At 35.2% G+C, this 12,234-nt stretch overlaps 1 protein-coding gene across 3 annotated transcripts; it reads right to left on the bottom strand.

Annotated features, from left to right (window-relative positions):
* Nucleotides 1-2,264: 2,264 nt before the first annotated feature.
* On the bottom strand, nucleotides 2,265-10,690 carry LOC119080291 (roquin-1-like). Of its 3 annotated transcripts, none has more exons than XM_037188562.1 (4): nucleotides 10,519-10,690; nucleotides 8,776-8,938; nucleotides 5,349-8,156; nucleotides 2,265-4,994 (listed from the first exon to the last, which is right to left on the bottom strand). In XM_037188562.1, the coding sequence occupies exons 2-4, from the start codon at nucleotides 8,935-8,937 to the stop codon at nucleotides 4,734-4,736; spliced, it is 3,231 nt and encodes a 1,076-aa protein (XP_037044457.1). In that variant the 5' UTR covers nucleotide 8,938; nucleotides 10,519-10,690; the 3' UTR covers nucleotides 2,265-4,733. The 3 variants fall into 3 exon arrangements, with proteins under 3 accessions (XP_037044457.1, XP_037044458.1, XP_037044459.1); XM_037188563.1 differs by having other exon boundaries at nucleotides 4,206-4,994; nucleotides 10,448-10,673; XM_037188564.1 differs by lacking the exon at nucleotides 10,519-10,690 and adding an exon at nucleotides 9,016-9,122 and having other exon boundaries at nucleotides 4,206-4,994.
* Between the last annotated feature and the right edge of the window lie 1,544 nt (nucleotides 10,691-12,234).

Raw genomic sequence — 12,234 nt, 5'->3', positions numbered from 1 at the left:
GTGATTAGACACTTGCTATTACCTAAAACTAATAGCCGTGACCGTAACAAAGTCGGAAATATCAAAAAACCCAACATTCGCTTTCTCCATAAAAGAAACCATATCGACATAATGTCAATAGTAGAAAGAGCTACAACATGACAATGTTGATAGCGCCATCTTTGGGAAAATGTACAGGTCAATTAGTGATGGTTGTGGTATTCGCATACCACCCACGGCTTGGAGAATTCACAACGTATGGGACGTTAACACACGGTCGATTTGTGAACAATCTAAGTCGGGAGAGATATGATGTAAAATCACAGTCCATATGATCAAGAGACTTGTACAATAGCACAACAGGCCCATCTGAGGCTTAGGTGCTGGGCTTACACCCTCCCATCTAATCTAATCTAATCTAATCTAATGCACGGGCTGGACACTCTGTGAATAGAAGCATTTAAAAAATGAGGAATAGCATGAATAGTGTCAGGCCCGTGACCAAATGCGACCTGATCCGAGCTTTAATCGTGTTGATATAAGCTGAGTCGTAAACTCGCTACTTCCATCAAAATCATACAAAAAATAAAAACACAAAAAAATATTTTTTAAAACAAATAATTTTTTTTGATTTAATTAAAGAAAAGAAAACATTCCATTCAACAAACATATACTCGAATTTCGGGCAAAAGAAAATTTGCAATTATAAATTGTAATAAAGGCGGTCAAATTCATTTTTTTTCTAAATTTTTTGTTTTAAATCGTTTGTTGTGTATATAAATGTTCTACTCAATATATATTAAATATATAGATTATAGAATATATATTGTTATTTTTTTTGTCATTAATTAGATTTTTTTAATTTAAATTTTTTTTAAATCAATTTTTTTTGTTTATTTTCATTTATTTTTTTTTATTTAAAGTTGTGATATTTATTTATTTTATATAGGGTTTTTTGTTTAAATACACTTGAAGCATTTGCTATTTATACTTGATTCAATTTATCTTTTCTTTTTATTTTAACTTTAACTTCTTTTTTATCTCTCATCCTTTGTGTTTTTGTTCAAATATTAATAAATATATAATTTTTTTACTTTAGTCATACATATTTTCTTGTTTCTCTGTTTTTTTTTTATTATTTTATTTTAATGTTAACTTTTCAATATTTTATCATTTTCATCATCTTGTTTTTTTTTTTAAATTTAAATTCATACTTTTGTTTTAATATAATTAAATATAACTATACTTTTATATTTCTCATTTTTATTTAATTTAAAAAAATTTCTTTTTCTCTGAACCCATTGGGTTTAAAAATAAAACTGCACCACTTCAATACCCTCGCAATATTTTAAACAAAAAAATTAAGTTAAGTTTTTGTTCTCTATTGAAATTAATTATTTAAAAAAAACACCTCGAAAGTGTGACGCAAATCTGTGTCCTTCCAAAGTTCAAGTAAATTGAACGCATCCTTCTACTACGATACATTCAATTGTTTCTTTTTTGAAATGAGTCTCTATTTAAAATTTGAGGATAATGTTACCCGGGGACTTGTTTTCTAGTCAAGTCGCATTTGAAAAAGGATATTATTACTTTGAATGAAAGTCAGGAGCACCATGGGCGGACAATTTTTCACACTCAATATGACGTGATTTTATTGAAAAGATGTTTCATTATGTAGAATAAAATTAAAACTTGCGCTGCGTTTATTGCAAGAAATGTTGTAAGAAGAGTTGCACAAGAATGCAATAAAACGGGTCACAGACCGAATGGTTTTTCGCATGGCTTGTTATTAGGATTTTATTCTAAAAAACTCCAAAAAATCCCAATAACAAGCCATGCTAAAGAAAACATTAGGCGAACGATGTGTGTTAGGTATTTTCACACGTACATCACGTGTCTATACAACAGCATTTCTGCAACGGCACTGAGAAAAGTGAATTTCTCATGCCGCATTTGGGTGACGAATGAAGGGTCTTTTTTCACTAGTTCAATGGTGGCTATACTTTTCGTCACTAGTTACGAAAAGTAAACAACTTGTCACCACTAGTGACGAAAAGTAAACTAAAGTAAGGGATCCGGTTATTAAACTTCAAATCTAGTGACGAGAAAAAACACAAAATCACATGGTTGCACAAATATTTTTCAATCGAATAGTACATTGAAGAATGTTTAGTAGAAATGTGGGAGTGGTAACGGTAAATAAAAAAGATCACGCAAGAACTTCGTGTAAAACGTTGCATCGGATGAAGACACAGATGCACATACTTTTGAGTGATTTTTTTTGGTTGATTTATAAAATTGATTTAACTTTAAAACGGTAATAAATTTGAAATAATATTGGTTTGTTTGTTTTTGTCGAGGGCATACTGTGATTTTTTACAGCCCAATTAATCTTTTGCCATCAATCAACTAATTAAATAATAAAAGCAAAAATTCTCTTTTGTTTTTATAAAATAAAAAATAAAAATCCAAGGACTTTACACACAGCATATTGTATAACTGAATTCGACTACATAATTTAATTTAATTGTAAAATAAGTTACAAACAATCGTTTAAGTCAACTAAAAAAATAATATTTAAATTAAAAATGTAATCAATAATACCACAGTATCAATTAAATTGCGTTTTTAAAATGAAGCAATCTAGCAGTTAAATTAAAATGGTGTAGTTCTTGTTGCATGCTCGTTCACTCGTTTTGTTCCAATATTTATTGCTGGGAGACGTTAAAAGGTTAACTTGGTGTCGATAGATTGTTTCAGAGACTTTGTGACCTTTGTAATTTTACAAAGTTTTAGCGATAACTTAATAAGAAACCAAAATACTCGATGTCTCTGTCTTCTTGAGATTTTACGGACCGATTTCTTATCATTCGCAGGTTTAAAACTGCTAGAAAATTCAACACGAGACTAATATCCCACATTTTAATAGGAATTGCTGACACAGACTAATAAAAAACGAAAAGGGACAACCAGTCAAAAGTTGCACTGTCATTATACCATTTACAACGGATATCTTTAGCACATTTACCACTGATACCTTTCAGGAAAGTTACATTTCTCGATAGTTCGAACAACGACCTGCTCGAATTTCCAGTTCACTCAGTGGTATCCATGGACTTAAGTGAAATCAGTTGAAAAATTTTACCGAAAAGATTACAGAAACCCAATACTCAGTAATTTCTTACTCAGGTTAATAAGCGATTTATATTTGGAATTATGTGTAAAAATTAGGAAGTCGGACGTTGAATGGTCTCGACATTCAGTAACTCTATATCAATCGCCTTGACAGCAGCACAGCTGTTGAGTAACTAGCACGATCGTCAGCTTAGTGGAAATGGATAGATCGATTCTTGACCGAATGCACAAAGTTAATCCAGCTTGCAATAATCTACTTTCGTGCTAGTAACCCAAGAGATGTGGTATCATATTAGCTTAACGCTACGACAGTGTTTCTTACAATTTTTATGGAAATTCTTAATGATCACAGACGAAACAGAGCTGATCAATTTTCAGAAATAATTGACAACATGGAAATTGATGAGGAGGAAAACATTTTATTCTTAGCGACACGTGATAATGAGTGGTAATTCATCTTTGTTTAACCTTATTGAACGTCTTCAACAATACAATATGTTTTTTTTTAGTTAAAATGTTAATCCGACACAATTAAATAGTTTGATTTCTATTGCAACGATTTGGAAAAATTCAAAAGTACATCAAAAAAAGCGTTAAAAATTAACTTAAAATCATAAATCGTAAACAAAACTTTGTGCCGAAACAAGAGCAGGATAATATTTTGATACATGGTATCTTTTTCTCTCTCTAAAAAAAACGAACAAAAAAATTGTTATTTTCGTATTGTCTAAAAAGACTGTGCTGTGAAGCACAATAGTCAGCTCTAACAATTTAACTAAAGACACAATAAAAAAAAATAATATAGAAAATATCGTCTTTTCGCCGTATCTTTTACAAACATACACAAAAAACGGTATATCGATAAAATAATAATTAATAAAAAAAAAAACTTTAACAATACACGCAATAAAAATTAATAGAATATAAAACTATCCATATTATTTTTTGACTATTTTATCACCAAACGTAACAATATAGTTGTTGTTGTCAACCCCCCCTTTTAACAAAAGCAACAAAAAAAATATAGGTTTTGTTTCTACTCAATTGTTTTTCGTCTTCTTTCCTTCTATCTTCATCATTTTTCCACTTAAAACGTATTAGAACATAATATATGTTTGTGTATATAATATATAGAGTTGGTTAAGACACAAAAGTTAAACATTTTTGTGTTGGTTATTCTTGTTTTTCCCTTTCACTATCAAACCATGAAACCACACAGTTAAATTGCTAGCCAAAATGTAGCAAAATCTGAATCATGGCAACGATAATAAGTTCTTCCTCACTTTTTTTCGCTTCTTCTTTTCGTTGGAAAAAAATATCATTACATTAGAAAACTAAATTGTTTCTACTTCTTCATCTTCTGTTTAAACTTCTTCTTCATCTTCTTCACTAAATTGAATCAATAATTACTCTAGTCCCACGTAAGCAATATAGAAAATTATATTAAATAAATTACCTAAAAGTTTCGGTATTATATTTTTTGATGTTGACTCTACGAACATTTTCATTGTAATCCCTTCTTCTTCTTCATCTTCTTTGTCCGTAGCACATCATTTTTTTCATCTAATTCATTTCTCATTTTTTTCTTCAGCAGGAGGAACAATAAATATTAATCAGTCTTACATGAGACCGAAAGGATCTTCTTGCTCTTCAAGTTGCTCCTCGAGGCGAAGCTCTAATTCGCGCATATCTTTCACAAGTACCTCATTGTCTTCGGCGGTAATGTCTTTTCGGTTGTCTTTTTGATCGCTCCAATACCGTTGAGCAGCGTTTGCTTTCGGTAGATTGTTGTTGGTGGTGGTGGTGGTTGTAACCGGTGTTTTCATATCGTTATTGTTCCATATTGATGAGGCAATAAGATTTGGAGATGATTGATTGACCTGTTGCAAGCGAGAGAGAGAGAAAAGAAAATTGTGTTAGTCAAGGCAATGTCCGTTTGGGAAATCATTCCAAAGTTTCGGTACAAATTAGAGCGTTCTCTTGTATATATGGTCGAAAAACCGGACGAACAAAATCTATTTATCAAAATCCGAAACCTCAATTTTTAAAAGAAATAGTTCCTGAGCTGGTCTGAGACGTGGAAATAAAATTGACTGAAAAATCAGAGCCAGTGGAATGATAAACACTGAAGAAGGGACATGTCTTTGTGTCACACGGATTATTGTTCGTTCAGATTTGTAACAATTTTTTTTTAGTAGTTGGAAAACTCGCTAAATCATTCAAAATAAACTCACCTTGTCTTCGTTTCCATTTTCCAGCAACGTCTTTTCAATCAATTTCAATTCCATGGTCAGTTGATTATGATTTTCATTGTTCATTGCTTTGTCGCCAGGAAATTTGAAACTGTTTCCACCCACCGACTTTGCCATACGTTCAATCGCCAGATCGTTAATCTTCAAATCGCCAGACGACTCTGCATAATAGAGCGCATCTGGCCCGAATTTTGAATAGTCATTGCCGTACGACGTATTCACGCCGTTACTGCAGCCGATGGGCGACGAAACGGATGCTCCTCCCGATGTGAGAAATGAATTTAATTCACGGGATGCGATCGGCTTTTGTTGGTGCAATTGCTGTAACCAATGTGTGGTCGATGGTGTGCTCGACTGCGGTGATATGGGTGAACGAGACGATTCGCCAAACAACGAGTTTGTAGCTTCTGGATATGAGGAAGAATTGTTAATTTTTGGCATTCTTGAAATTGGTCCGTAGATATTGCTGGTTGTTTGCATGGAATCGAATGGAATCGTTACATCGTCCTCAGTTAGTATGGAAATTGATCGGTCATAAGTGTTTCGATTCGCTGCCGATTGGTCCACATTAAAATTGTTGCCTATTGCTGTTGCCGTTGATGGCAAAGAAGCAGTCGTTGAAACCGTTGGCCAATAGTTTGACAAAAGATCGTCTTTATTGTTGTTGTTGTTATTACTCGTCATTGGTTTGTAAACATTATTTCCATTGATGGATGTTATTGCGGGCTTTTGCATATTTTCGAGTTGCTTTAAAATTTCTTGGCGACGCAGCTCGAGTGAATGCAAGTTTCGTATAGCTTCCGATGCAGACGGATTGTTCATATTTATGGCATTAGGATGGTAATTGCTCGTCGAAATTGAAGGTTTCATCTGACTCTGTTGTTGTGGTGGCATTGGAACCATAAGACGTTGCTGCTGCTGCTGTTGTTGTTGCTGCTGCTGTTGGTGCTGATGTTGTTTCTGATCCCACAACGTATTTCTCTGTTGCATGTCAGCTTGGCGAGGATTTAGTGAATATGTGCCGCTATTGTTAAAATCAGTAGGAACCGTCACTGGCGACACATGTTGATAATGCAACGGATGTGCACTAGGTGGGGGATATGAGGTATTAAAGACGTCTGGCGGTGGATAGTTGTTCATTTGCATCGGAGAATACATTGGCGCTTGACTATGTTGATATTGTTGCGGTGGTGGTGGCGGTTGAGACGTAAGCGTCTGGATGTTTTGTGTTGGTACTGGCCGAGGACTTCGTATATTCATGCCACGATTAATTGCACCGTTCTGCATCGAAGTTGGTGCTGTCGGTGGTGGATAGTTGATGGGACCGCCACTGTACATATCGAACTGTAGACGATGAGCCATCGATGGAACATGTAAGTTTGCATTCGATATTTGCGAGGGCTGCATCGGACCATTATGTTTGTCTATAAATTGTGGTTGTATTAATGCGGGAGGTAGTTGGGTCTTGGAAAATCTCCGTGGTGAAGACTCATCGGTAAACGAACTGGAAGCGTTGCTTAAATTGTGTTCGCTCATATAGTCCATGACGGCATCTTTGCCAGGTACGGTCGGTGTTCTTGAATTGATCTTTCGACTTTTTGCTTGATATTTTTCCAATTCTTCCTTGGAATGAGCGAACGTACAATTCGTTCCCCGCGGACAAGTGGATCGCATTACTAAGTCGCGGCACATGCTAATTTTATATTTGGCATTATGGTTTGAATGACACGTCTCTTGTAATTTGCGGTTTCCATGATGTTGTACAAATTCAACGAGACCGACCACAACTTCCTTCACAGCGTCTAAACTGACGGCTACTTCTTCCCACGTTGGAACAGAGCCTTCGGTACTGGGATCGATATTTGCTAAATGTTTCAAGTTTGATCGAAGCCCATCCAAATTAGCTGGATCTCCAGTGCGCTGCAGTGCTATAACTAACTCTTGCACAGATTGAGCAAACGATTGTGGGGTCTGCAGTTTGTCGATAATACTTTGCATGTGGGATTTGTGTCCAGTATCACCATACAGCAAAGCTGACCATTGATCGGGCGCAATTCGAAGGCCAGCTTCAGTCGCAATTTGTACTATTTGTGCATCATGCTCTCTTCGAAGTGCTTCGTAGGTTCGAAATTCCTCTTTTAGTTGCATCAATGAAGAATCTCCCTCGCGTTTTGAAACCTTGAAACAGCTGGCTCTGTACAACAATTGAACAACATGACCAATACTTGTCTTAGACGCTTGTGGAAAGTGCGGTTCCAAACGCTGCACAACGAACATAACGAGTACCTTTCGAGACAAAGCCGATCCATCTTCCAATGCTAATAAAACCAATTTAAGTACTTCTTCCTGCATGGCTGGCCCCAAAAATTGACAACCTCTGGCTCGAACTGCCGCCCATAGATTGGCACTCAATTGTTGAGGATTTTGATGTTGTAGTATGAGTTCAGTAACGGTGCGTTCGCCCAATGACCGAGCAGCTCGCAATGCTCGTGATCGGCCCTCATCTTCAACCAGTTGACAATTGACCAATGTAACCAACTTACGTTGCATTGGTCGTGACAGCACACTGGCCAAATTGCCATTGGTGAATGGCTTTAAATACAGAGCCAGTTGTTCGATGCATTCTTTGGCCACATTGTAACAGGTCAGATCACTTGGATTGAGTTTCTGGACACTAGGCGACGAATTTTCATGATCATGATGATGTTTGGCGGTTGGTGATGGATTACTAACCAACTGCAGTAGAGCGTAGTTGACGGGTAAATTGTCCAAATCGGTTGTTATTAAAGTCTGCAATAAGAGTAGTGATTAGGTGATTAGACTGGAGTTCGTTGGACGGTTGGATATGAATAAGCAACGGAACTTTGAAGCACTTTTTGTCCACTTTCATTGGTAAAGAACAAGAGGCTAAACTGAATATGATAAGTAATGGAGGACATCCCTTATGTTCTGTGAATTTATAAACAGAAACAACTCTAAAGAGACGATTGACAAAAGTCGAGTTGATAAATTGAAACGAAATCGAATTTAGTACGAAAGGGTCATCAGTTTTAAATACTGGAAGTGATGTTGAATCACTTTTTCGCCCCAATGATTATGACTTCATCTTCTCTTTGTTTGTACATTTTCTGATTGACAAATCTAATTCTATTGAGGGTTTCTTTCATGATAACACTCGACACTAACTAATCGAAACACTAGCAATATACTTGATAGGGGGATCATAAAATTGTTATCGATGACATTGATTATATTGACGACATTAACCTGTCGTACATTAAACTGCACACAAGCTAGTGAGTGAGGGAAAAAAATGGTAACGCAAGTGGCATGCTCAAATGGTGTTCGTTGCTAAGGGACGTAGTTTGTTGTTAAAAAAAATTATTTCTTTTTTTGGTTTGTTACTTACTTGATCGAATGGACATTGCTTTCTATGTAACGTGGCTAAACATGTTCGACATATGGTATGACCACATCCCAAACTTATAGGAGGACGTAGATTTGCTGCAAACTCATGGCAGCAAACTGGACAAGACAGATATTCTGTCCAATTGGGCGCCTGAATCGGCATTCTGAAAAAGATTTTCATTGCATCAACGAAAATGATTTGAAACGTTCGAGGAGTTATAATTGAATTTATTCCATTCACTTGTTTCGTCATCACTTCAATATAGCTCTGACCGAGACTTTTATTTGGTTTAAACAAAAATCAACTGTGAGACAGTGATTCCTGATCTCACTTTAACTATAAGTTCAATTACACTCCAGAATATTTTACAATTTTTAAATTCAATTTACGGAGACATGCACGGCACAGGTGGTGTTTATATCGCAGTCGAAACGTAACAAAATTTTCTTTTGCATCATTATAGACAACACACACGTATAATATATCTAAATCATTCACGCAGAGTAAAGGACAAAGCTTTTTTTATGAAATCATGTCTGGACAAGTTATGCACAATATTTTTTTATAAAATACCATGACTCATCCATCTTTCCCATCCATCGTTTTCGAGCAGCGAACGTTCCATACATACATGAAGTCAATATGAAATGAACAAATTGAGAAAAACACAACCATAATAATCTTGTGTAGGTCGTTTTGCTATTAGCTGATTTCATTTTCTAATAAAAAGTTCATATATCCATTGTCTCTTGCATATAATAAATTGCAAATAAATTTCCAACCCCCACTGGATCATACGGAAAATAAACGAAATAGAAAAAAATCCCAAAGAGGAGAAAAAAAAATTCGCCAGCTCACCAATGTTATTTAGTCATCATCGTCAATTTTATTATGGCTTTTTAATCGGAAAGAAAATGTGATTTTTACACACTAATAATTCGTCATTAAGTCATAGTCGCACAGGTTTTACATTAGAACAATGCGGAGCGAGTTTAAAACAAAAACGAAACAAGGAAATAAAAACATAGTTTATTGCCCTCGCGTGCTTCATCTGCCTTTAGTATAATCGCACTATCATTATTATAAGCCAGTGTGTATTATGACATCACATAAAATACACCACGGATCGCTCATTTGAATCATCAAGTTAAATTTAATGTCAAGGACTCGCTTTTTTACATGTTTTAGGAATTTGTGTCCGGATCTGTATATGTATAAAATACGAAAAGATAGGACGGAGCAAATTATGCGAACAAAAAAAAAAAAATTCAACAGAAGAACAAAACAAATCAAAATATAAGAAAAGAAGTTCCAACATCAGCTCATTCGATTTATATGGTGAAATTCAACAGTCTGTTAAGCCTGTGTGAACAATGGTTGAGCATATTACGTATCTGATGTGAAAAACATAGAACAAAAAAAACGCAACCGTAAATGGAAAGGCGAATAATAAGAATGTTGATAGAAATTTGAGAAATGACTGCAACATTTTGAGGAAGTTGAAAGTGCCAACGAGACATCATATTATGTCGTGGCTCTCCTTCCCATTTCGTAAACCAACTTTTTTTTTCACTTTATCATCACACACACTCTAATTTCGTAACAAAAAAAAAAAAATATTATCGTCCAACTCTCTAGGATTCCTTCATTTCTATATAACATTACCACGTACCACACAATTTCACATAATTTTTCGACTTTGGATTTGAATTTGATAAAGACTTTTCGTTGCAAGTTAAATACCTTTTCGTTTTACGGTAAAAATCATCACATTTTAGAGTTCAAGAACCATTCTCGAAAAGTTTTCTTTTGACTCTAGTCTTTGCATTTTTACTTGAATACTTCTTTTCCTTGTATGTGTTATTTATATGGTGCTATGAATAATCAGACTGTCATCAGTTTCAACAAATAAAAATGAACGTACATCTCATATGCCCGTGCCACCAGCATATTTATAAAAATATTTGCTGTCGTACACACTGCATTGCCACATACACTGTCTGAATACCGATTGAACCAATCACGAATCGGAAAGTTTGGATCATGTGACTCGTAGCGTAGATAAATATTTTCCATCGTCGGGCATTGTTTCGTCGATCGGAATAATTTGGAATTGATTCATTAGCGAGTTTCAAATGAGAATACAAACAGAATCGGTCGGATGTTTGTATTTTCATGCTGATTTTTGCATACTGAGCGAAAAGTTTTTTGACAAGTTTGTCTAATGTGCGCCGATTACGAAGAAATACAGTACAAAATTGTCTACTACATAGTCCATTCGGCGCATAAGTATGTACATTTAATGACAAAAATGGTTGTTCTTGGTCTGAGGCATAATTTGTCTATTAGTACAGTGTGTATTGTGTGTATAATTTCTACATGAATGTAACCGGTGCTTCAGCATAATGAACTATTCATTCCGCAGATATATTGTTAGCTGAATACCGACAGTGGCGACACCTTTACAGTACTGTACTAACCACCACAGCAAATTATCTAACCCGCCGAACTTTGAAAATATTCAAAGTTTGAATGTAGGTCCATTTTCTCCGTACTACAGGATATGACTGAGTGTTACCCACAGGCATATAGAGAAAAGTAGAATGAAATCTTTGGTGATATAAACTTGAAGGCATTTGAAATGAAATACTGAAGTTATTGTCTTTGAATGGAAAGAATGGTAACAGAGTGACTGTTAAAGGAAATAAATCAAAATCAAGAAACGGTTAGGGAGTTCACTGCCTTCGTATTTATGAGAAAAATGCATCTTCTTGTTCTCTTCATTTTCTTTCATCTCAACTTCAGCTCCTGTGGGATAGTGCTAATGTTGAAAATAGTCCGTTACGCAATTGTAACGTTAAAAAGCACTTCGCATATGTCAGAGTCACGGATGTTTGCAAAATTTATGCTATCAACCTTAATATGGTGAATCTGTTCATGATGTGTCTGAAATATTCTTCTTACCCGTTGCAAGTAATTATTCGAATAAACTTTTTCTATCAATGGCATTCTTCAAATGGTTATTTAATAAGTCGTTTCTCATTTTCGTTTCTATGCATATCCAGTTAGGATTCTCTTCAGGGCCTGAGTCAAACATGGCTAAGTGATTTCATTTGAAGCGATGAAATATAGGAAGAAACACATATATGCCACTGTAGATCGATTAAAAGAGAGAATTCGCTCAGTTCCGCTCTATGTTTTACTTTGGTCGGTGTACGACATTGTATAAAGATCAAAGAGCTGAGAGATATATTTTTGGCCGAGACCATGAAGCCATGATATCATTTTGGTTAGCCGTACATCAGGAGATATTCAATTATTTATCCGGTTCATTTGTCCATTAAAACAACCCTGTCATCAATCTACATAAGTTGCGATAAGTTGACGTAAAACTTGAAAATTAGACGCACAGCAGAGTAAAATAAACCAGGCAGGAGTGGTGGTTTCAGCCAGTCGGCG

The sequence above is a fragment of the Bradysia coprophila genome, unplaced genomic scaffold (genome assembly GCF_014529535.1).
Source record: "Bradysia coprophila strain Holo2 unplaced genomic scaffold, BU_Bcop_v1 contig_350, whole genome shotgun sequence".
NCBI classification, from domain to species: domain Eukaryota; kingdom Metazoa; phylum Arthropoda; class Insecta; order Diptera; family Sciaridae; genus Bradysia; species Bradysia coprophila.
This window is presented reverse-complemented; position numbering and strand designations above follow the sequence as displayed.

Bases quoted from the DNA above. Each gene is read 5' to 3' on its own strand.
- LOC119080291 (XM_037188562.1), bottom strand. From the start codon at position 8,937: ATGCCGATTCAGGCGCCCAATTGGACAGAATATCTGTCTTGTCCAGTT. The intron at 8,157-8,775 runs GTAAGTAACAAA...CTCTTATTGCAG, and splicing joins AGCAATGTCCATTCGATCAA to ACTTTAATAACAACCGATTT. The intron at 4,995-5,348 runs GTGAGTTTATTT...CGCTTGCAACAG, and splicing joins AAAATGGAAACGAAGACAAG to GTCAATCAATCATCTCCAAA.